General features: G+C 40.4%; 1 protein-coding gene across 2 annotated transcripts in view; it reads left to right on the top strand.

Moving 5' to 3' along the window:
* Window positions 1-888: 888 nt before the first annotated feature.
* The window catches only part of LOC102299591 (serine/threonine-protein kinase D3), a 52,939-nt gene continuing 29,126 nt past the window's right edge, over window positions 889-24,701 (top strand). Inside the window, exons 1-2 of one of the 2 annotated variants that reach the window (XM_005929879.3) lie at window positions 889-1,196; window positions 4,094-4,751. In XM_005929879.3, coding sequence (XP_005929941.1) covers window positions 4,455-4,751 — 297 coding nt within the window. In that variant the 5' untranslated portion in view covers window positions 889-1,196; window positions 4,094-4,454. Of the gene's footprint in view, window positions 1,197-4,090; window positions 4,752-24,701 lie in introns of both variants that reach the window. The other variant, XM_005929878.3, reaches the window with a different exon arrangement.

Raw genomic sequence — 24,701 nt, 5'->3', positions numbered from 1 at the left:
TAGAACAGGACTCCTGTAACAGTGTGGTGTATGGGGCACAAAACTGAAATTGCTGTCTCTTAGCACATGATGTGAATACTGTCTATTTTTAAATATATAAAAAGTTAATTTATGACACAGTGACATTTCTCAAATATAGACATTATGATATTAGCCCAATAAAGATTGTCATTTGATTGTTAGGGTTTGTCTCCATTATTGTAGGGTCTTTACTGTATGATATAAAGCACCTTGAGGTGGCTGTTATTGTGATTTGGTGCAGTTATTGCAATAAAACTAAATTGAATTAAATTTTAGATGAGTTGTTTTTCTTTTTTGATAAATGCTATTTTACTTTGAAATCTGACTTATTGTCTCAAGTACTCTGCATTTAAAAGAAAATCACAAGTGATTTATCTCTGTTATGTTAATATTATTTATTAACTAAATTTCTCAAATGTAAAAAGTAGAAATGTTTGTAAAGCAGCATCTTTTCCAAAGTTTGTGCTGAAATCTGGTAATTGCTGTAAGATATTTGTTTTACTGTTTATGTTAATGGACATTAATATCAAAATAAAAAACGGAAGCAAAGCAGCTCATTTACATCTGTGTGTTTCACATAAAACTATGTAATATATAAAACAGACAGACAAAAGACTGCTTAAAGTTCAACGTGGTTTGAAAAAGAGTTTTAGGCTTTTCTGATGCTTCAGCTGTTCAGTCTTTGCTTACTTCTCGTGAATCTTCACTTTTAATCTTTGTGCTGCAACCGAAGCCATGAGTGCCTGAAATCTCCGACAGGGCCTGATTATGGAGCCTCCATCATAAAGAGCGGGGCTGCAGAGACACCAGCTGTCCGGTCCCTGAATTTCCCTCAGAGTGTGACCTCCTCCTGCCGGTGAGAGCTGCACTTTTTTTTGCCCCTGCGTGTTTCGCAGCTGATAATCATCAGATCCGCATGAAGCTGGAGCTGCTCGGTCAGACTGCGACTTCCCGGGAGAGTTTAGAGAGGAAAGAGTCAAAAACAAAAGTCCAAAGGTCCTTCTGGCTGCTTTTAACTGTCGCTTTCAGTCCCATCGGGACCTGCTGTGGAGGACCCACCGGGTCTGTGTTCCTTAACTCGGCCTTTTTGCGGTCCGAGCTGCCGCTGGATGGGACGCACATTTTCTGCTCGCTTGTGCTGCGATGGAAGCGGAGAAACCACCGGGCTCTCCGAGGTACTTATGATGCCTTTAACTTCTGTTTTTCATTCGCGTGAATGCTGTGAAAAGCAAACAACCTGTTGGCAAAGTTCAGTCTTGGTGCAGGTTCAGTTAATTCAGAGTTATTTTATCATCTCATAAGTGAGCGAAAATCCAGATGTAGCCAACCACAGTTTACAGAGAGATCAAAAGGAAACGGCTCATATTCATGTGCACGAGCTAGAAGTCGACTGTAATAAATGTTTCAAGTTAAAATCAGACGTTTTACACAACCATGAAGCGGCAGTTTAATATGAGATTTTTATTTCAAGTTAAACATAACAAAAACAATATCTTTCATGTCAACAATCAATATTGCGCCGCTTAACTTATTCAAACCAGGACTTTAGTTTTGGCTTCAAATGAAAACTGTCTGTAAATAATGCGATAATCTGACCCTGATGTTCCTGCAGTTTAACTGTTCAAAATGCAGAATTTATTCATAGAAAGTTTCTGTGTAACACTGTCTGAGATAGATGGCAAACAGCAGATGAGCAGTATGGGTCCCTTTATGGTTTGCCAGCTTGCCGGCAGCCACAGTTTCTGACTTTAGCACCTGTTTCAGACGTTATTATGCAATTCAATTCTATAAATAAACTCTGCTTCAGAAGTCAGAAAGTGTCGAGATGATGAAGTCAACTTTTTGAAGTCAACTCGATGGCGCATGTGGAAGCTGTCACACACCAAAGGCGTCCGGTAATGCTCATCTGCTGTTTAGTCTCTGTTTCATTCATATTGTTATGCAGTGATTGCAATGCTCATGTCCAACTCTGCTTTTTAATATTGGAGCTTTATTAGAATACATGTACATGAATAAGGGTTCAAAATGTGCTCCTGTCTCTTTAAGGCCAGCCTTCTCTTTAAAGGAACTTTTTTTTGATTGGACAGCTTCTGGAAACCTACAGAGGGGCAGCAACAGGCGTCAGTGAGCTTTGTTACTTGTAGAGACATAACAGAGAGCCATATATTTGGGGGGGGGGAAGAAGTCCTTAAGCATGCAGTGCACAAAAAAAGGAACATTTTTATATTAATAATATTATTCAAATGAGATAAATTAAGATGAAGAGTATCTCTCCCTTCAGGTTTATACCCCTTAAAGCGGCTCGCTAGCACCTGAGCACTGAAAATATGAAGCCTCTGTTGGAGTTGTGCTGCTTATTTTTATTATTTCTGCAAACGAATCAACACAATATTTTATTTTAGGGGCTAAATATGCTCAAACCTTCACCAAAAAGTTTGCACACATGTCAGAAGTGGATAAAATCTTTGTATTTTATGGGTTTTAAATATGAGAGGTGCAAAATGGTCCCATAGGGCCCCCTGAAAAATTTCAATGCAGTTGCCCGGCTGTTTTGCTTTGCATACACGTATGGCATTTAATACACGCATCTTAAGCTGTATGGAAAATCCTCTTCGAGCCATGCCTTATACCCAACAAGAAGTCCACCGTTTTTCAAGGTGTATCACAAACTCAACCCAGAGAGGCATCAGCGTGATCTGTGGCCAGTCTAATCGAAACGCATTTCTTCAAAGTTTTGAAGTTCTGTGTTAGACTGAGTATATATCTTCTAGTCTGTCTCAAACTTCACATGCTAGACAACTCAGTTATTGATCCAGCTGCGGGATGCCTGCATTACAGTAATGAGTCACAGTCACAGTGCCACCTACTGGCAACAGTAAATCAGCATCATGTGATCCCTCGTACGCTTGTACGTTATGTTTGCGCCGTGTGGTTTTGGTTTTTTTTTCTTTGTTTGTTTTTTTTAATCATGTGCAGCAGTGTGATGTGTCCTTCGTGGGTGTTGTATAATGCAGCGTCATGGACACAGGAAGTGACACGTTTATGCAACACCCAAGAAGATTCCAGGCTTTAAAACATCGAAATGGGACCTGTGCTTTGTTTATCTGTGACCTCAGTAAACACTTTCTTGATGAGTTTTTGGGCTCAGTCACTAATTTCAGGTCATATTTAATAAAATTGCTGAAGTTCATTTTGTAAATTATGATCGTTATTAGAGTCAAGAAGGAGGATTATCCAGGATGTGCTCATTGGCCAATGACCTGTAAACTCACGCATCACTAGGTTCGCTTTTCATGCCCAAATTCTCAGTAAGGAGGCTTCTCTTCTTCCATCTTTTCTTTACAGTCAAGTGGCCTTCATCCTGAGGGACCAGTCGTCACTGCCTGCATCTTTAATAACAATGTTTATGAAAAAATTTAAAGGTACAACAGAACAGGCTTTTGTGACGGCTACAAGTCATCGGAAGGTTTACAAATTTGTCTTTAACCTTGACATAAACAATTAAAATCATTTACATTTTCATGTAACTAATGACTTATTGAAAATTAGCTGTGCTTAACACACCTGCACAATTTTCTTCTTGCATATTTATGGTCATTTATTTTTTATTTTCACATGTATTTAAGCTCAATATGTTAACATAAGATTTCACAATATTTAGACATTCATATTTTGATATTGATGTTAAGAACTGTTCTGCAGTTCTGATGGCGCCACATGAAAGGACTCAGCTTTCGAGCGTATATTGTTATATTGTTGTGATGTTTCCTTTCATCTTTCCCAGTGTGCACTGTGACCTTTAGCATAGGTAAAGATGTAAAAGTGTGCCCCCTCTGTGGCATTACACAAACATTTTAAGATGGAATAACTCAGTTAATCATTACATCATCAAGTTACTGATTGCGCTTTAACCTCTTGAGTATAAACATTTTTATGTAGCTTCTCGAGTAAGGATTTCAGTGCCACCAAAGTTGACGTCTATTTATGTGCAAGTTTCTTACAGATTTTAACGTTTGAGAGATTTTATTTTTTCCTGACTGATTCATCTTTCCTCTGTCTCTATTTCTAGCAGATGTTTTGAGTGAAAGCAGCAGAGACGGGGAAGATCTGCAGCATTTCATCGTTGTTTTCTTGCTCCCGATCAGCAGTCTCATCCAGCAGGTCAGAGGATTTATTGAGGATTTAACCACGTTATAAAACTCTTTAAAGGCGATCTACCCGAGAGCTCAGGCTTTTACTTCAGTCTATTTTTCTTCTGGTTGGCCTCGGAGATGCTCTGCAGTGAGAGGAAGCTTTATTCGCAGGATTTCAGTGCTGAAAAATTGGGACAAATGATTGGACGCACGATGCTCTGCTGACCGTTTTTCTTTTTTAAATTTTGGATGTTCACCTTCGAGGTCGTTCTCCCACCACCACGTCACAGATAGCAGACAATGTCTACTGATAACAGCCCGCCGCCCCTGCCAGCTTCTCCAAGGTCGTTCCATGCCCTACCTCATCACCCGGCCCCGCCCACCCCATCACCTTCTCCCAGCCCGCCAGCCACCATCTGCAGCCGGCTTTCCAACGGCAGCCAGTCGGCGCCCAGCCCCACGAACTCACGGGGCTCATTCCACGGCATCTCCTTCCTGCTTCAGATCGGACTCACGAGGGAGGCGGTCACCCTCGACCCTGGAGATGTGTCGCTGTCGTCTGTCAGGGAGCTCGTCTGCTCCATCGTGGATCAGAAGGTAAAACCAAAGGTTTTTTTTTTTTTTTTCTGTACACTTTCCTCTTTTTTTTTTTTTTTAATCCACAACCTTAAAGCAGAAGTTTGGAGAATTTAACTGGCATGTCTCACCTTCAGGATTCAAAAAAGTTCACATCCCACATCCACCCATTTAGTTGTATAGAAATGAGGCTCAGCACCTTAGCATCCCTTTGTCCTCCTCACCCCACCCTCAGAGGCTCAGTGCCACACAACTTTCTTTTTACCTTTCATATAAACTTATTGGTCAAAGGTCGGAGTTCAGACACCGGTTGACCATAGGCTGCAGGGCTGAACGCAGCGACACAGGTTTGATTCTGAGCCGAGGCTCTTTGGTGACTGTCTAAACCCACCCTGTTGTCTAATAAAAAGTCCTAAATTTTTTATTTTTATTTTTTAAATTCGGGGTGTGTATGTGCACATAAATATGCATGATTCGATTCCTTGGATCAAAGTAAGGCTCAAGCATGCCGATGCGGCTTTCCACCCCGGTGCAGAACCCGCTCGCTGCTGAGGAAGCCACAAAAGGGAGAGTTTCCAAACCAGCAGGATGCCGGTCTGTTTGCTGTACCTGTACTGATTACCTTAAGAGCTTTAAGGAGAGGGTGCTATTTGGAGGAAGTCGTAACAATTATAATCTGTGCTGACCAACAACAATCCCAGCGACTGAGAAAACACAACCCCGGCACGTCTACGTGAATGGAAAACTGTTGAAAGTGTTTTCCTCCTCTGGTCAGCCTACAGGAGGAAAACCCACAACATGTCATTCAGTCTTTTTTATTCACAGCATCAACTTCTCCTCTTTTTTTTTTTTTTTTTTCCTTCGCTGCCCTGCTGGATTCCTCTTTTCTAATCGTCGTGTGTCGAGCCTGTCACATTCTGCACTTCAACAAATCTGAACTTTGGCCGCGATGTCTGCGAGAGCTCGTGAGCTGCAAGCATTTGATTGCATTTGTGGAGGAAGGAGTGTTAAATGTTCTCCTCTGCAGTGATGAGCTAATAATGATTAGTCTGCTGCGTCTCCAGTGACTCTGTCAATCTCTGCATGATCTGCAGCTCCATCATCTTGGTAGTCGTCGCTGAGCTCGGAGGCACATGAACTGCTCCTTACCTGTTTCTTGTTAGAATGGCCGTCCAGCTCACAGGGGATTTCCCAAACACACTAAGTGTTACTGTGAGTAGGTACACTCCAAGACAGTCAATTAGAGCCTGTCTAAAGAAGCGGCTTAATAATATGAAGGACCATCAAAGCAAATGAGAACTGAAGTACCAGGGTGAGATCTTTATAAGGTAGTTTGCAAACCAGGCGGGAGTTGCGCTTGTTTAGAGACTGTTGCAAACCCCCACAGGCAAGAAATGAATCCTGTGTGGACACAAATAATTAATAATTATCAGGTGTGTGGACTTGTGCACAAAGCCCGATGATAATGGTCTGATGCCAAAAAAACCCTTAAGTGGGTCCTTGCGTGCTTGCAGACGGTGATATACAAATATATTAGAGTCCATCATATAGCGACCAGGGCAGGCATCATTCTGTCAGGCACGTCTAAAAATAAAACCAAAAAAAAATTGCCGAAATGTGTCGTCAAATATAAGCAAAGTGGGCAGGCCGACACTGTTAGACACATTTGGGGACGCATTCAACTTTGTGTCAGAGCTTCTTCACAAGCTTCTAGCTTCCGCTCTGAGCCTCACCTTATCTCTCACCATCTGCTGGTTTTCTGGTTTTTACCACTGCTGAACGTACCACCTGCGTTTACATCACTCAGTGCATTTCCCAGCAAGCTACAACACGCACTCACAGACACGCATACCCAAATGAACACACACAGTTTGCAGCAAGTTTGCAAGGCATGATGGGTTGGAGATTAAAACCTAGTGATGCTCTCATTTTTGACTTTTCTGCAGACGCGTTTCCAGCGCTGGCTGCGTTGTGCGAGCACATCCAGTCTGTTAGGCAGTGTTTGTTTGCAGCTTGTCACTGGCTGAGCTCCCACCCTCAGCAGAGGAAAAGTCTTTTTCACAGGGAATGTCACTTCCTGGTTGGCATTGCTGTGTCAGCGGCTGCACTTCCTGTTTTACAGTCGTGTGTTTGGGGTCGCAAGAGCAACAGGGTGGTCAAAGTGAAAGAAAGTGATAAAACAGCCAGCTGATAGGCTGTATCTATTGTTATTGCGCATAATGGCAACCAAAAGAGTGTCTTTGTTTGTTTTGTTTTTTTTGTTTTTGTTTTTGTGTGCACATTATTTGGCCTAAATGCCAAAAAATGTGCACAAAAAACACTGATACGTGCATACGTCCAGGTCTCACCACTTCTGTGATATGAAGGCACGGCTGTTGTGAGGAAGTTGATTTCCAATTTTTAACATGAAAATGAAGTGACGGGGCTTCGGCTCTCATGCATACTCACAGTTTAGTCGACAAAATCAAAATCATGTTTGAATTTTTGTTTAAAAAGCTCCACACGGGTGCAAAATTTCTTTAAAATCTCTTCATTTGTCACTGTCAGGTCTAAGCATTGAGATTTTTAAGATGCTTTCTTTTAATAAAAATTGAAAATAATCAAGTTTTATTTGTATAGCATAACAGAATCAAATAATAAATCAAGAAAAAATATAAGGAAGCAATTCTTTAACAGTTTAAGTGTCTGGGTGTCATCCTTGATCGTACTCTATCCTTCCATTCTCGTATCCTCTATAAGCCTGAGCTGGTCCAGAACTCAGCTGCCCACGTTATGGGTATAACCCACCTCAACTCGCCACATCATTCCTGTTCTGCAACAGCTTCACTGGCTCCCAGTTAAACAGATTTCTCCTACGGACATTCAACCTCACCATCTCTGTTGGACCTTCTTCATGTTCCCACTTCTTCTTGCAGTCTTAGATCTTCTTCCTCCCTCCACCTGACTGTTCCCTCTGCCAGTCTGTCCTGGGGCCAGACCATGAAGGGCTTTAAAAGTAAAGTAAAATCTTAAAATGAATTACAGAAGTTCTGAGGAGCCAGTGTAGAGTCATTAAAACTGGTGTAATATGTTTACGTTTCTCAGTTTTTGTAATGGTGTTTGCACTTTAATGCTTTATGACTGATACTCTTTGGAAAGTCATTACAATAATCTAAACAAAAGGAAAAAACTTGTCACTAAACCTGAGTGTTAAACGGATTCTCACGGTATTCTTAAGGTGGTCGTAGCAGGTCTTTGTTTGTCAAAGGTGAGATTAGAATCAAATATTTGTTGACAGCTTTACAGCCTACTACAGTGATTTCAAACACGCAGACATGTGTATTTATACCATCACTACTTCTTCTGAAGTTTTCAGATAAAGCCACATTTGATAGCTTGTTTCCAGTATCTGCCAATATGTATCATCACACCTACAGCGTTAGTTTTCTGTGGTTTCCCCCACACATAAAAGCATTTTTTTTTTTCATCCCCTCGCTAAGAATCACACCTGTTTAAAGTCTGCTAATGTAGTAAATATGCATGTAATTTGTTGGTGCAGACATTTGCACAGAATTCAAGGGCAAAACTGGATTTACTGGCCTGCTGCAATCAGTGAGCATATGTAGGCAGATATCAGCCGACAAACTGCAAACAAAACATGAGGTCTAGGTGTCACAACCAGTGTTGGTCAAGTTACTTGAAAAAAGTAATCAGTAGCTAATAACCGATTACTCCCCCCCAAAAAGTAATCCCGTTACTTTACTGATTACTTATTTTCAAAAGTAATTAATTACTTAGTTACTTTTTAAAAACACGATTTACAACCTGAAGAGGTGATAAAGCGATAGATCTTTCAGCCCAATTCTACTTTTTCTGCATAATCCATCATACAAAATGTAATCAAATGGAAAAGTCTCTTTTTAAAACTTGTTTTATTAGTTTTAATCTTTTAACTTTATGCATCAAGCAAAAATTAAATTATATGCAACATTCTCTGACTGGAAGAAATTTGTTTAACATTTAAACTATTTTCTGCACATTCCAGCACATAAAATATATATTTTTTTGTGTTTACACTCACTCTTTCAAATAGATGCAAGTAAAACACAGCAGAAAATAAATAACATCAAAGACTAGCGGTCCTGTTGCTCTATTTTCACCTGTAAAGCAGGAGTGGATAGGCGGAGGTTTACCCTGGTGCAGGTGTGCCGCAGCGGTCAGTGGAAGAATCCGCGAGTTTCTCTGTGAATTTCCCATTACGTCGTTGCGCACTCGTGCTTGCTTGGAAGTTTAGGGGTTTTTTTCGCTGTAAAAAGAAGTTTTCTTCCCACGCACAACGGACACTAATGTTTTTGTCACTTTTTATGGAATCAAACTCAAAGTAAGGTCAGTACTTCCACGCTTTAAACGCTGCACGCTCATACTCTCTCCCACATCGATATGTGATCCATTGTTGATCTGCACACAGCTGTTGTCACAACGTCGCACTCGCTTACGTCACTGTCATGAGACATTCTCGCAAAAAAATCACGGTTTTAGTAACGCAGTAACGCAGCGTTCCTACGGGAAAGTAACGGTAATCTAATTACCGTTTTTGCAATAGTAATCCCTTACTTTACTCGTTACTTGAAAAAAGTAATCAGATTACAGTAACACGTTACTGCCCATCTCTGGTCACAACTGAGAAAAAGAAATTGTGACATGTGCAACAGGAAAAGAAGAAGTGAAAACGGGGAAATAAAGTGACTGCAGAGGATTTTTCCAGCTCTTGCAGAATCTTCCCCTCTTCTCTGCCACCTGGAAATCTCTGTGCATCTGCATTTAAAATAAATAAATAAATAAATAAAAATCATAGAAATGCATGTAGAGACTGACTTGCTTGCCCGCTCCAGGATGAGGAGGAGGATGATGATGATGATGATAATAATTAATAATAATAAATTAAAAAAATATTGCAACTACCAAAATGTTTTATTTGCTAAAACTACAGTATAATTTATAGTGTCATTTCTTTCTCTGGCTGATTGAAAACCCAAAGTAGATGTTCCAGCAGGAACGCTTAAAGAGGTGAAGAGGTGGAAACTGGTCTTGTTTGGTTTGTGCCGAAAATGACTCGATCGCTGGAATTTCTCAACCTTTTTTTTTTTTTTTTTTTTTTTTTTCCTCCTTTTGCATCCACATCAAGAAGCTGAGAGCTCCGTCTGTGGGCGGGTGGATGCATCTGCTCTGATTTACTGTAGTCCAGCGCGCGTGCGTGTGTAGGAGGCCAGAGGAGTCGTGGCAAAGTATAGGGAAGTTCCCCTCCTCTGCAGGTTGCCTTGCTACACCCTCATCCCATGCCACCCTCACCATACACACACACACACACACACACACTACACACACACACACACACCCAGACACACACGCACACACCCTGGATTGTGAAACACTGAAACCGCAGTATTTTTAATCATCACTGAGCAGACGATAAGCAGCGATAAGATCGCAGAGAATTTTTCTCCTGCAGCTTTCAAAACTTTACGGAGTTTTGCAGCCTCCTGGTTTTGGTCTTGCAGCATTTTTAGTGTGTTGCATCAGCAGCAAGCAAAGGAGCAGCATGTGTGGAGTTGTAGGAGACTTGTATTGTGACTTTCAGTCTTATAATCTGTCACTTTTTCAGAATTGCAAAGAGTCTCCTTTACTGTGAGTGCAATAAGGAACAAGCAGGCCGGGCACAGATGTACTGAAGGGTTAACCAGTTCATCTGTGAAAAAAGGGAGCATTAGAGGCTTGTTTTGCTTTTAATTAACTGAATTTATGATCTTTTAGAAAGAACCTTTTTCAGTCACAATAAGTAAGTTTACCTATAGTGTTCTGCAAGGTTCGATTTTAGGTCCTCTTTTATTTTCTGATTTTCTACACAGATGGAGTTTTCCTTGAGACTTGGTGATCCTAAAAACCCAGCCTCTGTTTCAAACTTAGTACCTCAAAGTCACAGTAACCTGTCACAATCAGAACTTTTGTGTCAGAAACTCAGGAGTTTGATTTGGTTGAGCTCTCAGCTTTGAACCAACAACATTAATTAATTAAAAAAAAAAAAAGAAATCCAGACCTGCTTCCTCTACATTTGAATAATCTTGAGAATAACACCAATGCATACCTGGGGAAAGTCATCTATACATTTATCTCTCAGGGTTTGACTCATTGTAACGGACTCCTCTGTGGTGTGAACGAAAAGTCACTCTCGCCTCCAACTGTTTTTCTGCTCTTGACTGATATCTTTTAAAGTACATCTGGGTGTGGAGCTACAGAGAAGAAATATCAGCCTCATTCGAGCAATCGCTCACCTTAGACCTCAGGAGCAGACAGCAGGACCCCACATAAGTCTGGAGCATACTGTTTGCTGTTAGCATTACTGTTAACAGTAATTAGAGGAATTTTCCTTTAAAGACAAATTGGCCATTAATACAAAATGCACAGAAAATACTTGATCTCTATTTTCATCATTATTTGTGACCACTGTGAAAGTTGCAAGCATTTATATGGATCAGGAATGAGGAAACTCCTTTAAACCTCCCCTTTTAAACACATTTTTATTGACTCGCTTTGGGTGATGTCTTCTTACTGTCTGGTTATCTTTTAGTTATCTTGCTTACTGCCTGCCTCAAATCTTCAAATCTCCTGAATAGTTTTTTTCCTTTTAAATTTTGTGCAACTCTAATGTTTAGCTCTTTGTAAATCTTCCCTTTGAATGTCCTTCTGTTGCGTAACTGTCAAAGCGTTTTGCAAATTCTATTAAATTGTAGATGATTATATGGCTAATAATTTTGAGTGTCTTGACGGGTCTGGGAGAAGTACAAACATGAAGGGAACTGATAGATGGCTAGATAATTTGTGGCATTGTTAGTGGTTGTGTTTGTATGTTTTGACAGTTTTACGCTGTTGAAACCTGTTGCTGTCTCTGTTTACCTCATCCCCACCAAGCTCTGCTAGCATTTTAAAGGGCTGCTCAGAACGGCCTCCCCCTGATTAGGTGCTTTTCTTCTAACCAGAAAAGACCCTGCATCTGGCCCTATAGGGGCATTTTCAAACCTGCCCACCAGTTCCTGCACTGGAAAGCACCCCATTAACGTACTTAATCCCAGCACTAACAGCCCTTCATCACTCAACACATCCTAGAGCAATTTATGAAGCTTAAAACTTTTAAAACGAGCAGTTTCAGTGGGGTGAATAAAAATAACACTGTCTGTATTTCAAAAGATGCCCACCAACAAAGGGTTTTGGATAATGTGATACTTACAGTTACAGTTTGAACTTCACTAACCTGGATTATGAGCTCTTAATGTTTCTCAGGTTGTTGTGATCACATCTAAATCTTGCATTTGAATGTTAGAAAACCTGAAAAAGTCATGTTAGCTTATTTGACAGTGACCAGTGGTTCAGGTGTTAAATTTCTTCCTCGGCAACAATAACCAGCATTACAAAACTATGTGCTTGCTTTTAATAAAGGATATCCTTTAAAGCAGTGTCTCTCTTTGCTGTGTCCTCTACTCTGCTGGTTTCCATGGCTGCCAAGGCCAGGTGGTGCTTCAGGTGGAGACGTGAATGTTAGTAGCACAGGTATGTGAGAGGGAGTCAGTGTTATGGTGCTTTTAAATGCTTCTAACTCTTGTAGTTGTTGTAAATCTTCAGGTGTGCAGCTCATATGTCACCCCAAACACAGAATATACATGTTGTTTACACCAAAGGCAAACGGTGATTGACTAAAGATGCATGAAGAGAATCCTTTTTATGGAAAATCCACAAATTAATGTTCATTTTGCTAGTAGCAACCTCCAAAAGTTTAAAAAAATGAAACTAATACATAAATGCCTAATCTGCAGTTTGTCTAATGTGCACTCCAGTAGTAAGTCAGTCCTCATTTACAGCTACAAATAATAACAAAGTGCTTGAGGATGTATGTTTCTTTAGAATTACTCATATGCAGGACTTAGGATATGCCTTTAGCTTTTTGTCACTAGTAACCGCTCAGTTCAGCTCGACTTGACTCGACTCAGTTTTTAGGGTTTTCCACTAGTTGGTTGTACCTGGTACCAGGTACTTTTTTTATTTTAAGTACCTACTTGGCTGAGTAGATCCACAGATCTCTTTTCAGTGTCCAAGAGATCTGTGGACACTGAAAAATGTGATTGCATGCCACCGATTGGCTAGTCAGTGGCGTCACTCGATGATTCCCAAAAATTAAAAGCATCACTTTTGAAATCCAGAAACAAAGGAAATGGCTCCACACAAACTAACACAGCTGTCCCCGAGTCAGACAAAAAGCCACTGATCGAGCAGCAGGTATATCATCGCCTCAACAAACATCCTTCCTTGTTGTGGTGCTCGTGTTGCAAACAAATGACATCACTGGACTTCCGGCTGTGTTGCTATAACGACCCCACACTTATTATGTGCTACTCTTTTCTAACAGAAAACAAACAAAACCGAGTCGCATCCTGTTAAGTTTAATAGGTAAAAATGGAAAAGGGCTAGTAGACTAGCCACCGTATCACCAGTTGTAACCGCTAGCTATCTGCATGGCTTCAACTTTTGACGACTCTGCTATGTTTGTTTGTGTTTGGTTCTTAGAGCATTTTTAATAGAATTATCTGACTTTTAATATGGTTAAAACTGTGCTTAAATTTTAATGAGTAAAATTCTTGTATGTCAGCAGACTGTTTGTTGCAAATGAATATTGGCTGATAACTCAGCACTCCACCCTCTGGTCCAGATGTGGTCACTTCTGGCTATAAAAACCAACATGGTGGTTCCCAAAATGCTAATTATGGGTCTTCAAAATGTAGAATCCAAAAGTCTCGGGTACAAACTGTGCAGATGGTCTGTGTTTGCTGAAAAAGAAATGGGGTAAAATATTGACTTTACTCTTATATTTCAAGGTTTTACTGTTTTTAAAGTGAAATAAAAGCCATTTAAAGCACTGTGACAGGTTCCGTCATATATCTGTGTAATAAATCAGCTACATGTAGGTCCACAGGTCTGCACTCTCGCCTCAAAGCAAGAAGGTTGTGGGTTTAAACCTGATTCATAGTTGGCTGAAGGTGCAGGTACATAAAGCAGTGGGTGGGCATGAAGTGTGGAAATGAATAATATGAAATAATTTCTTAGCTGCCTTTTTATTTAAAATAAAGTCCATCTTTTCCCCTTAAAATACACAATTATCACCAGAAGTTCAAGACTAGTATAAAGGTGAAAGAATAAATTAAAATAATAATTGAAAGAATAAATAGATAATACCTGTGTCATAGGTAAATGACATCACCCTATAAGGTACCTTATTTTCTGTGTGCCTGTTTCCACAATCCTCAGATGATTTGAGCATTGAGTAAGGATTTGGGTTATGGAAGTAGTGCTTGTGGATTATGGTTGGGGTGTCTCCGGGAAATGAATGTAAGTGGATGTAATGTGTCTCTGAAATGACCCGGCTGCTGTCTTTGTGTCCGATTTATAGAGCTTCACGTGTGTCTGGTTCTGCTTTTATATGAATCTGAATCTCATTGCGGGGCTGAGTGCATCTGCACATATGCTTCATTTCCACTGACATGGTTGTTAAAATGCACAAAAGATTTAAATTGCCTAAATCAATAAATGACTTGATGTCAGTTAAAAATGAATGCAGTTAAGTGCACAAAAATAATCTAACATCATTTTATGATTTAATATTTATCAATTAATTTCTCTTTATATTGACTTTATCATTTATTCTTCTCATTTGTTTTGTTCATTCATATTTTTTCCTCCCTATTTTTTTGTTTACATCATTTGTTTCCATTTGTTTCAATTTATCTACATACATTTTACATCTTTAAAAAAAAAAAAAAAATCCCTGTTCTCTTCCGTTTCCGTATGCAGATGAGGTGGCTATTACAGGGTAAATAAACTAACAAGCAAACCCATAAGCAACGCATTTAAGGAGGAACTGGATTACAAATGAGTGCATCAGCGGAACATCTTGGAGACAAAGCTAAAGAGGAAAGGGTGAGATGGTATGGAGGTGGGATATATTGGACACAGGATGATGAAGATTGAGGTGCCAGACAAGAGGAAAAGAGGAGGAGATAAGTGGAGATTCATAAATTACATAATTTTCTTAGGGATTAATAAAGGAATCTGATTCTAATGTAGTGAAGGAGGAGGATATAAGAGGCAGATGTTGGCGACCCCTAAAGGGAACGTCTGAAAAGAAAACAACATGATGAAATGATTTATTTGTCTTTTCATTTGGTTTGGATTTTGGCAGTTTTGGCTCTCTGTAGAAGCTCCACGGACACACACATCCATTTTCATACTAAAAACCTTTTTGATAGATATTAGATGAGAAGAGCAGCCAAAGATCGAGCTCAGGCTAATATCCTACAGCAACAAGATAAATGTCTTCACCCAAAACTGTTTTATTTTTTTGTTTTTGTGTTTTTTAGGGGATCACATGATTCTACAGGGTCAGACAAATTTAAATTTCCAAGGTTTTTTTTGTTTGTTTGTTTTGTTTTTGTTTTTTTTAAATAAGGTAAAAAAAGATGATTATGGGCCCCACTACAGAACCCTGTGGAACTCCATAGTTCCAGGTGTGTTTCAAGTGCATAAGAATAGATGGCTTATGTACATAAATTATTTACATAAACAAAATCAATCAGTTCTCCATATGCAGTTCATACAGATACAGTAACCGGGTTACTACATAATCCAAAAAATAATATAATTATAAACAGCAATCATAAGGCTACACTAGGGTGGTTTAAAAAATCCAGAAGTTAAATCAATTAAAGATTAAATGTAAAATGAAATCAACTGTAAAAAAAATGAAAACTGGCTTAAAATTTATAAAATAAGAAAAATAACCTATTTTAATGCGGTTTAAAGTTTGGAATGTGCCAACCTTGATTATGATGCCAGGCAGCATGGAGCATATATGGTAAACGTGCGTTCACCAATCTTGGAGAGCAGCGAGTAACCAGCCTGATCCAGATGACCTGAGCAGGGTCGCAGCGTACGAGCACGTCTGAGACCACGCAGGGTCTCGAGACCAAGAATTACAAGTTTGACTTCTCAGTTTTACAGGAAGCCTGTGCAATGACCTCACTACAGGTGATCAGTGGTCACACTTCTTTTGAACTAAACCAAACTCAACAGTGTTTAGTATGACTCACACAATGTAGTTCCTTTTATCCCAGTAATGTTTTCCAGTCTTAGTAATAAACTGCAGAGAAACGGGTCCATTGTTTGAGCCCGTGAGAAGCTCATTAATGACTTTCGCCTGGGCTCTTTCTCTGCTGATACACTCTTCAAATAAGCCTTTATGTTTCATTTCCAGGTTTGTCCAGGATTTTATAAGTTCTTAGAAATAAGCAAGGTACAGATGACTTAATAAGAAGTTTAAATGTAAATGCCAATGTGGACCAAGGCTTAGCATATAAATTAAATAAAATAAGGATTATTTTGAATAGAGAATAAAGCAAAGCCACTATACTAGAGTACAAAAAAACCTGAAGCCAGGAATGAATAGTTCGACTTGAATTAAATTAAAATATTAAAATTTTATTATTATTTTTTTTTATAAATGTTAGTGATTAAAAATGCTATTAAAGGAGTAAAGTGTTCAGTTTTAACGTTTTAAATGTGGATGTGAGGAGGTTTAATCCTGTCACTTACTTCCTTTTATGTAAGATGTTGAATTAAAACATTAACAGCAACGCTTTTTTTAACTTTTGAAAATCCCAGCTTAGCCTTTCGAGCTCCATTTGTCGTCTCATTAGTCAAGAAAATCCCTTGAAAAGCACAAAGTTTCCAGCTTGAACTCTGATCCCGATCATCACACAGCTGCTGTCTGAAACTAAAAGTTTGTTATAAAATATTTTATTTATCCTGTTGAGTGTCTCTTTAGATTTTGTGTCCTGGGATGCTTTAACTTCTCCGAACTGTCGAGTATTTTGTGTGAGCCCTAAACCCCCACGCTCAGTTTTCTTAATATGACTTTAGGCCTTGTTTTTTTTATATTAATTTAGTTATTTAATATATAGTTATAGTTAGTATACAATCTTATAGTTTTTGTTTTATACTTTGTTTGTAGATGTAATGAAAAGGTCATTTAATTTTTGTTTCATTTTGTGTTCTTTAGTCAGTTATAACAGTTTCTGCACTGTGGTTAATCGATTACTGGTTGATCTACGCTCCTGTGCTCAGTTATGACCACGAGGCGACCGAAAGCATGAGATCCAGAATATGAGCAGTGGAGATGGGCCTCCTCCAAAGGTTGAGCCACACACAAGGGGACTAGGGTGGAGCTGCTGCTCCTCAATATTGAAAGTGCCAGTTTAGGTCGTTCAGCCATTTGACCAGAATGGCTCTTAGGTGGCTCCTACGTGTCTACTAAGAAGAGTTCCCAGGGCAGCCACAGGACATGTTAGAGAGTTGGCGTCCCTCAGCTGGCTTAGGAAAGCCTTGGTTTCCCCTGGAAGAGCTTGAGGAGGTGAACGGGGAGACCCGGACCTGGATAAGTGGCCATTGTTTATGATGGGACAATTTAGAGTTGCATTGGGCAGCATTTTTTTCCCTCAGAGGGCCAGATTGGCTTAGATACAGTAAGTGAAGAGCCAGATATTAACCAGCTAACATTAAACTTTAAGTGCTGTAATTTATTAAAATCCATTAATGACAGATTCCTTGAAATTAAGCTGGGATACTTCAAAGTGTGATCAATGCAAAAAACCTAAATGCTTCCTACATTTGTTTATTTAATTGAAATGCACACCTGCATCAGTAAATACAGACCATGTACATAGATGCAAATTATGTTTTATCATTGCAACGGGCTTACTCTTATTTTGAAAGTTTTGGCCTAGCAACTACCTTTGTCTCTGTAAAAGTGTGTGTTCCCCAAACAGTTGGTTAGGGGTTCCAGTAGCGCAGAGAGCGCTGCACTAAAAATGTCCTTATGAGTGTTTTGGCTTACAGCAGATCATCTTGATCAACTCTTCTGCGAGCAGCAGTGAAACTTGGACAAAGTGCAAACAGGAAATGGAGAGCGTTCACCTTAGCTGCTGCAAAAGGTGCAGCTTTTACTTTGAAGGTGAACGTCAGTACAAAGAAACGTATCACTGGGCTTATCTTACATTTATGTGCTATTATTACATTTTTATTTAACAAGGAAGAGAACCTCAAGAATTTAATTGACTCATTTGTATGATTTGCGACTCATTGCTTCCTGTGACAACATGCAGTATACATGTTTTGTTGTGTGCTTTCCTGGCCAATCGCTGGGCCCAATTAGCCCCTCTGGTGAGCTGCACTTCTGCTCCAGCTACTGCTAAACTAAGTAATAGTACTGAGTGAGAGGAATGTTTGAGGTCGATGATTGAGAGGTGAATGTTTGCTTTTGGAGTTTGAGCGTCACCTTTAACCCCTCACATCGATCTCACACTTGCCATTTTCCTACCCGTTTTATGTAATTGGTATAGATAAGAGCAGAGCTGCCACCACGTTGCATGGACTGAGTCAAGTAAGACCCTTCTCTCTGACTACAGTTTGGCGAGGTGAGCTGTACGCTGGCCCGAGGAAAACGACGAATGTCTGTGAGAAAAACTGCACATGTTCCAGTCTCATTCCCTGATCCAGATGTGCTAGACGAAATGTCTGCACAAGGGTTTCAAAATCATTTTATATTAAAACATGTGTTTGCAAAGTGTTGAAAGAAGCATTTACACTGGAGGACAGTAGTAAAATCTGTAATAAATGTGTGAGGAGAATTGTTTTGCCTGTAAATGTGTAGTCAGATCTGATAATGTATTCTCAGCTCTCTGCATGAGCTCATTTACCTGCCAGAAGCTTGTCCGTGTCCAGCAGGAAGTTTTTATACATAACAGGCTTTTGCCTGCAATTGAAATAAAAGAAGTTGGGTAATTTTTCTCTTGAATTGAGTCTTGCAGGAAGTGCAGTGAACACACCTGCCTGTGTGGCAGATGATCAGCAGTAATAGCGTCTAATTACGACGCTGGTATTCAACTGCTAAATGTCAGCACATGAGTGACCTGGATACTGACCTCATTCACCTGCTTCCATTGTACCTGCCACTGTGATAAGAGCCAGGAAGTGGGTTTGTTTCCGTCTGGGCGATGTCGTGTGGTCAGAAAAAGGAAATTGGTTTGAGTTTAATGTTTACTTAGCTCTGTGCAACCATGTCGAATCTAATCGGGATATCTGCAGCTCATTTACATCCAATTTGTCAGCTGAGATGACATCATGTGCAAGGATCACCTTGTCTGTGTCTGCTGCTCTTAAAAAGGGGGCTTTATGTCCAGTTTTTAATGTCAAATGACCAAAGTTAGTGTGAGAAGTACTGGAACGGTGTCTGTGTTAGTGGGCTCGCTGGTAGGCAGATGTCTTCCTGTGCTTGACAGCGTGATCTCTGAGGTCACCGTAAGTGGGGAAACTTGCCGCTTCCTTAATTAAAGTCCTGGCCATTAAAAGTGATGACTGAAAAACCACAGTGAAAGAAGAAGTTAAAAAAAATGTTGTAATATTAAACGTATTGTACTTGTGCCTCGAGTACAGAGGGCGAGTCATGCGAGAGATGTTAGACTGTGTGTATCAGAAAACTGCTAACAATGATACTGTTAATGTTCAGAATGTACCCAGACTGGCTTTGATTAGTTACTAAATAATAAAATGCAGTATATTAGTTTATTTAATTAATGAGCTGGGTGCTTGAGGTGGTTTAAGTGACTTTGAATGGTTGTTGGTATCAGACGGGCTGGTCTGAGATTTCAGAAACCGTAGATCTGCTGGGACTTTCCCAAATAATCAACTCTGGGTTTACAGAGAGTGATATTAAAAAGAGAAAATTCCCAGTGAGTGACAGAGGCCATGCTGTTTAAGGCAACAATAACTCAAAGTACCACTCGTTACAATCAAGGTCTGCAGAAGAAGAACGTTTCAGACTCTGGAGCAGATGGCTATAGCATCAGAAGACCACACCATGTTCCACTCCTGCTTTGGCACACTTTGGATATTTTGGGACCAAATGAGAATCGTGTAAACCCCACAGCCTACCTGAGTATTGCTGCTGACCACATCCATCCTTGTAAGACCGCAGCGCGCCCATCTTCTGATAACACATCATGTCACAAAGCTCAAACCATCTCAAACTCATTTCCCTAACATGACAATGACTTCTCTGTACTCAAACGGCCTCCACAGTCAGCAGACCTCAGTCGAACAGAGCACCTTTGAGATGTGATGGAACTGGAGATTCACATCGGGGATGTGCGGCCAGCAAATTTGAACCCAAAATCTCTAAAGGAATGTTTCCAGCACCCTGAATTTCTGCCACGGAGAATTAAGGCGATCCTAGTATCATGTAACTAATATAATGGCTACTGTTGTGGAGTAGCTGTAACGGGTACATTTTTACAGCAGATTCGTGAGCTGAAGATTACAGTGGGGGATGTTACTTTGAACATTTCCGGTCTCCTGCTGTATTATTCACCACAGAGGGTTATTATTCATCAAACATTCCTGTTTCCCATGGTATAAAATGAAGACTTCAATACGAAAAGTATTGCAAACACAGACCAATTTCTACCATGACCCATTGGTCTTCTGTGGTTTATCTGATGATGTTTTGGTCGCAAACCATTCAACTCTTCTGTGATCAACTTCATATTCCATAATTCAGATCTGAAATGAGACGCAGAGCAGAATCTGCTGGTCCTTTTGCCTTTAGCTGGAGCGTTTTGTGTTCTTTCTCTGTGGTTTTTCAGCAGATGTGTTTTTGATTTTGCCGTTTCTTTTCAGAATGGGTCACACTATCGGCTGTTTCCATTTATCTTTAAGAGATTGTAAAATCTGGAGTTTCTGCTGCAGTTGTGAACTTTTATCAGTAAAAAGTCGCAGCTCTGAAAGGCGTAAGCTTGTTTGTGAAATCTCAGCGCTGGGCAGCTTTGAGTTGGTGTCGAAACTCTTTTTTTTTTTCTTTTTTTTTCCTTTAACTGTGGTCATATTGCTCCTGAATGAATGCAAAGGAAGCGCTGAGGTCAGTTTAACACACGCGGGGGTATCTGAGGAGGGAGGATGTTTTTGTAGTGTGTGTTTGTGTGCATGTTCCTCATGTTGTAATGAATCTGACACACGCAAAGTGATTCTCTGTAACACATTTTGTGAGATTTTTGTGCTTTAAAGTTAGTCTCCAGTGACTGCGCTGCAATGTCCTCTAAACTGCAGGAAAGCAAGTGGATGTGTTGTGGTCTGACTTTAGGCATCTTTGGAAAATGACTGTGGAAACCAGTTTGTTGATGGTTCTTGCCTTGGACTTTTTTCATCTATCTTTTTAAACTAGTAAATAGCGCCCCAGTAAATTTGTAAATCCAGTAAATTTATACAAAGTTAGGGAACTTAGGCGTAGTTACAGCAAGTGGTTGGTGCCATGCCCGACTGCGATAGGCCGTCAAAGATCGCTTGGTTTGACCAATGTGCATACCTCCCCGGTTAGACCAAACATAGCCTGGCTTACCTCTTCAAGCAAGCATTAGTGCGATCGCTGTCATACACTTCTTCGACAGATGGCTGGCTCTGCAGAAATCACTAATTAGTAAATATGTGAGAGGACAGTGTGCCACTTCGTCCTAAATTAATCTGCAAAATGCAAAATCACGAAACCTGTGCTTTGCAAGCGTGCATTTGAAAAGCACCTGTCTGTGCGTCAAACTGAAAGTGAGTGCAAAAGACGGCAGAGAGACTCAGACTGGATTATAAGTTATCGTCAGGCACAGTACGAGGCAGCGGTGCCTGATGTGAGCACACCCTGAGCGCATTCAGCTGGTTCTTCCCAGTTCTTTCCTCACAGCGACGAACCCATCAATCCCTCCATTTTCTTTACTGTTAATTAAACAATCGGATGGGGCTGGAAGATCAGGAACCTTCTTGCTGTGAGCTGACAGTGCTGACCGCCACCCCACAGCTTATTAATTTAATACTGGTGTTGAATCAGGACTGTCGGCAGTACTATAACAGAGGTGGTGAAGTTGGATCGGTGCATCGTTGGCAGCCAGGATCAGATTATCAGATTTAGCTCTCTGGAAACTTTGAGTTCAACATGGTGTACATCTGTGAGGAGAGTCTGTGAGGAGAGTCTTACCTGACTCAGAGTCTGTGTGACGATCTGCTCTGCTCCCATCAGATACTAATTACATAAGCCAGGTAGGAAAATCCCAAGTGTGGGATCGATGTGAGGGGTTAAAGGGTTCAAACTCCAAAAGCAAACATTCACCTCTCAATCATTGACCTCAAACATGCGTCTCTCAGCACTGCTGCTCACTTTAGCATTAGTTGGGGCAGAAGTGCAGCCCACCAGGGGGGCTGATCGGGCTCAGTGATTGGCTTTGCAAAAGTATTAAATAAGGAAAGAGCAGGATTTTAGATTTGAAACAATGAGTTGCAAACCACAATGAAAATGCATGAATTTATGGGCCAGGGCACTAACAGAGGACTTTATTAATCACGACTCTATTTTCCTGGTTAAATAAAAACTTAATAATACTACACAAATGTAAGATAAGCGCTGTGACGTGTTTCTTTGTAGGGAAAGCAATCTGAGTGTGAGAATACGAGTGAGCAGTGATTTTAAAAGTAATCAGTAAAATCTTACATTTTTAATCTTTCCAGCCAGTCAGTGGATCTAACCATCAGTCAACATTGATGTAGACTTCTGAAAGATGAGCTCAATCAGCAGTTATTGTCCTTTATTAGCAGCAGATAAATGGATAAAGTAATACGTGCTGATGAATTTCATGCCAGCTGTGCCAGTCGCGGTGCTGCAAAGCTTTTATGTGAGGTTATTAGACTGGAAGACAGGGGAGTCAGGTGGCCTTAAACAGCTGCTGCAGGAGGGTGTTAAATTAAAGGAATTAATGATTAATTTATGAAGACTGCAGTTTGGTCTCCTGCAGTGACCTCTGGATATTCAAAGCGAGCAGCAGAAAGTTTGACCTGAGCTCCTCTTTGGATAAAAAAAACAAATAATAAAGAGTTCAAAGGTCTCAGAAAGAGAGCAGGGAACAGAGTGTTGTCCATGAGCCAATTTCATACCATTTAAACGGATTCAGTGCTCACTCAGGTAACATAAGCACTGTTTTATTAATGGACAGCCACGATTTGGTGAGTTTTGTTTTCATATTTTGCATTGAGCACTGATTTTTAACAAGTGGATGAATGAAACTCCCACTCGCTCTCACTCGCTCTGACAACCTTGGCCCTCTCTGCGCTGCATCCTGTTGTTTCCTGTGCGAGGTGACAGAGACGAGCGGATGCCGGGGAAAACACTCGCAGCTGTTTGCCTTCACGTTTCCCATCAGCACATTTTACCGCCGTCCCTCCAGGCTAATTGCACGCACACGGCAAGCACGACCGAGAGTTTTATTGGAGCAGCGGAAGACAGCAGCGGTTTTATCTGTTTGTGCTCTTCACGTCGCTACCGGCCCAAATGTTTTCATCTCCTTCTGCTAGGTGTGACGCAAACAGCAGTTGCTGTGACTTTTTATTTTTTCTGTTTGGTCCAGAAGTTTCTGGGCGGTGACACAATTTTTAGTTTTCTGCCTGTCGATGACGACAGCAGCAACGGGTTAAATAAAAACACTGTTTCGGCCATCATCAAGTTACAGCCTTTTCTACACACAGCCCTCTCTCGTCAAGCACTGAGATGTAATTGGATACATAAACATGATCTTAAGCAGCTGTTTTATTGACCAGGATTATTTTTAAAGGTTCTGTTTCTTCATCTATAACAAGCAACCAATCGCAGTGAAGTGCTCGTAGTGCAGGTGCGCGTCATCCTTCTATGCTTTGGTTTCAAACACAGTCTTCTTTTTAGGTAATGTTCAGATGTTTTATGCAGAAACATTTCTCTTTTAGCTTTTGTATTTGCTTCAAGGCTTTTGGCACAGCAAACCTTTATTTTCCTGCAATATAAAGGCGGGTCTTTAATGTAATCTTTCAGAAAGGCTCAGGAGGAAAAACAGAGGTGAAGCTGAAGTGTGACCAGGATGGACAAGATTAGGGATGAATGAATCAGAGGGGACAGCTCAGAATGAGAGGTTTGGATATGTGCAGAGGAGGGACGAAGGATGTTAAAGATGGAGGTTCTAGGCAGGAGGGAGACCAAAAAGAAGATTCATGGATGTAGTGAAGGACTAGCAGAGGGTTGAAGTGACAGCAGAGGATGCTGGGAAAGGGTTGGGTGGAGGCAGATGGTCTGCTGTGGCAACTCATAAAGGGAGCAGCTGAAAGAAGAAATGTAACATTAACCTTTTATTTATTTTTTTCCTTTGAGGTTTTTTGTTCCCTTAGTTGATTTTTAAGTTGCTTGTCATGTTTTGGTTGCTGTAACACAGTAACTTAGCAACTAGGATTTATCTCTTATTCCCTGTTGGATATTGGTGTTATTAACAGCATATGCATGTAAGGGAAATCTGTGGGAGCCAGAAGTTTCAGTTTTTCTTCTACTTTTGTCATCACAGCACCTACTCAGCGTCAAAGTTGGCCACTGTGCAAACACAACCTCACAAAACAATCTACATGAGAAGTACCACTGGCATTTAAAACACCCCAACGTGCAGGAAACAAGCTGTTAACAGGGAGATATCGCTAATGCTAATGTAAGCAGAATAATATTGTACTAGACGCCTGCTAAAATTAAACTTTTTTTTTTTTTCCACCTGCTGTACTTGACGCACACATGGGACTAGAGGCACCTTTTAAAATTGTGCGTGTGGTTTGTGTCATATGTGTCATAGTCTTTAATAAATCAGGAGTTTTGGCTCCACCGTGCTGTCTGGAGGTCAAAGGTTAAAGCTTAGAGCCTGCAGGTTTTGACCTCTGAGACCCTTAATGACCAAAATCAGACTGTGGAGTTTGGTGATAGCATCAGAGAAGAGTTAGGAAAAATTACTGTGTGTGTGTGTG

Source organism: Haplochromis burtoni, unplaced genomic scaffold (assembly GCF_018398535.1).
Source record: "Haplochromis burtoni strain Fernald_Lab_line unplaced genomic scaffold, NCSU_Asbu1 Contig_126, whole genome shotgun sequence".
Taxonomy (NCBI): domain Eukaryota; kingdom Metazoa; phylum Chordata; class Actinopteri; order Cichliformes; family Cichlidae; genus Haplochromis; species Haplochromis burtoni.
Note: the sequence above shows the minus strand (reverse complement) of the source record. Positions and strands in the feature narration are given on the sequence as shown.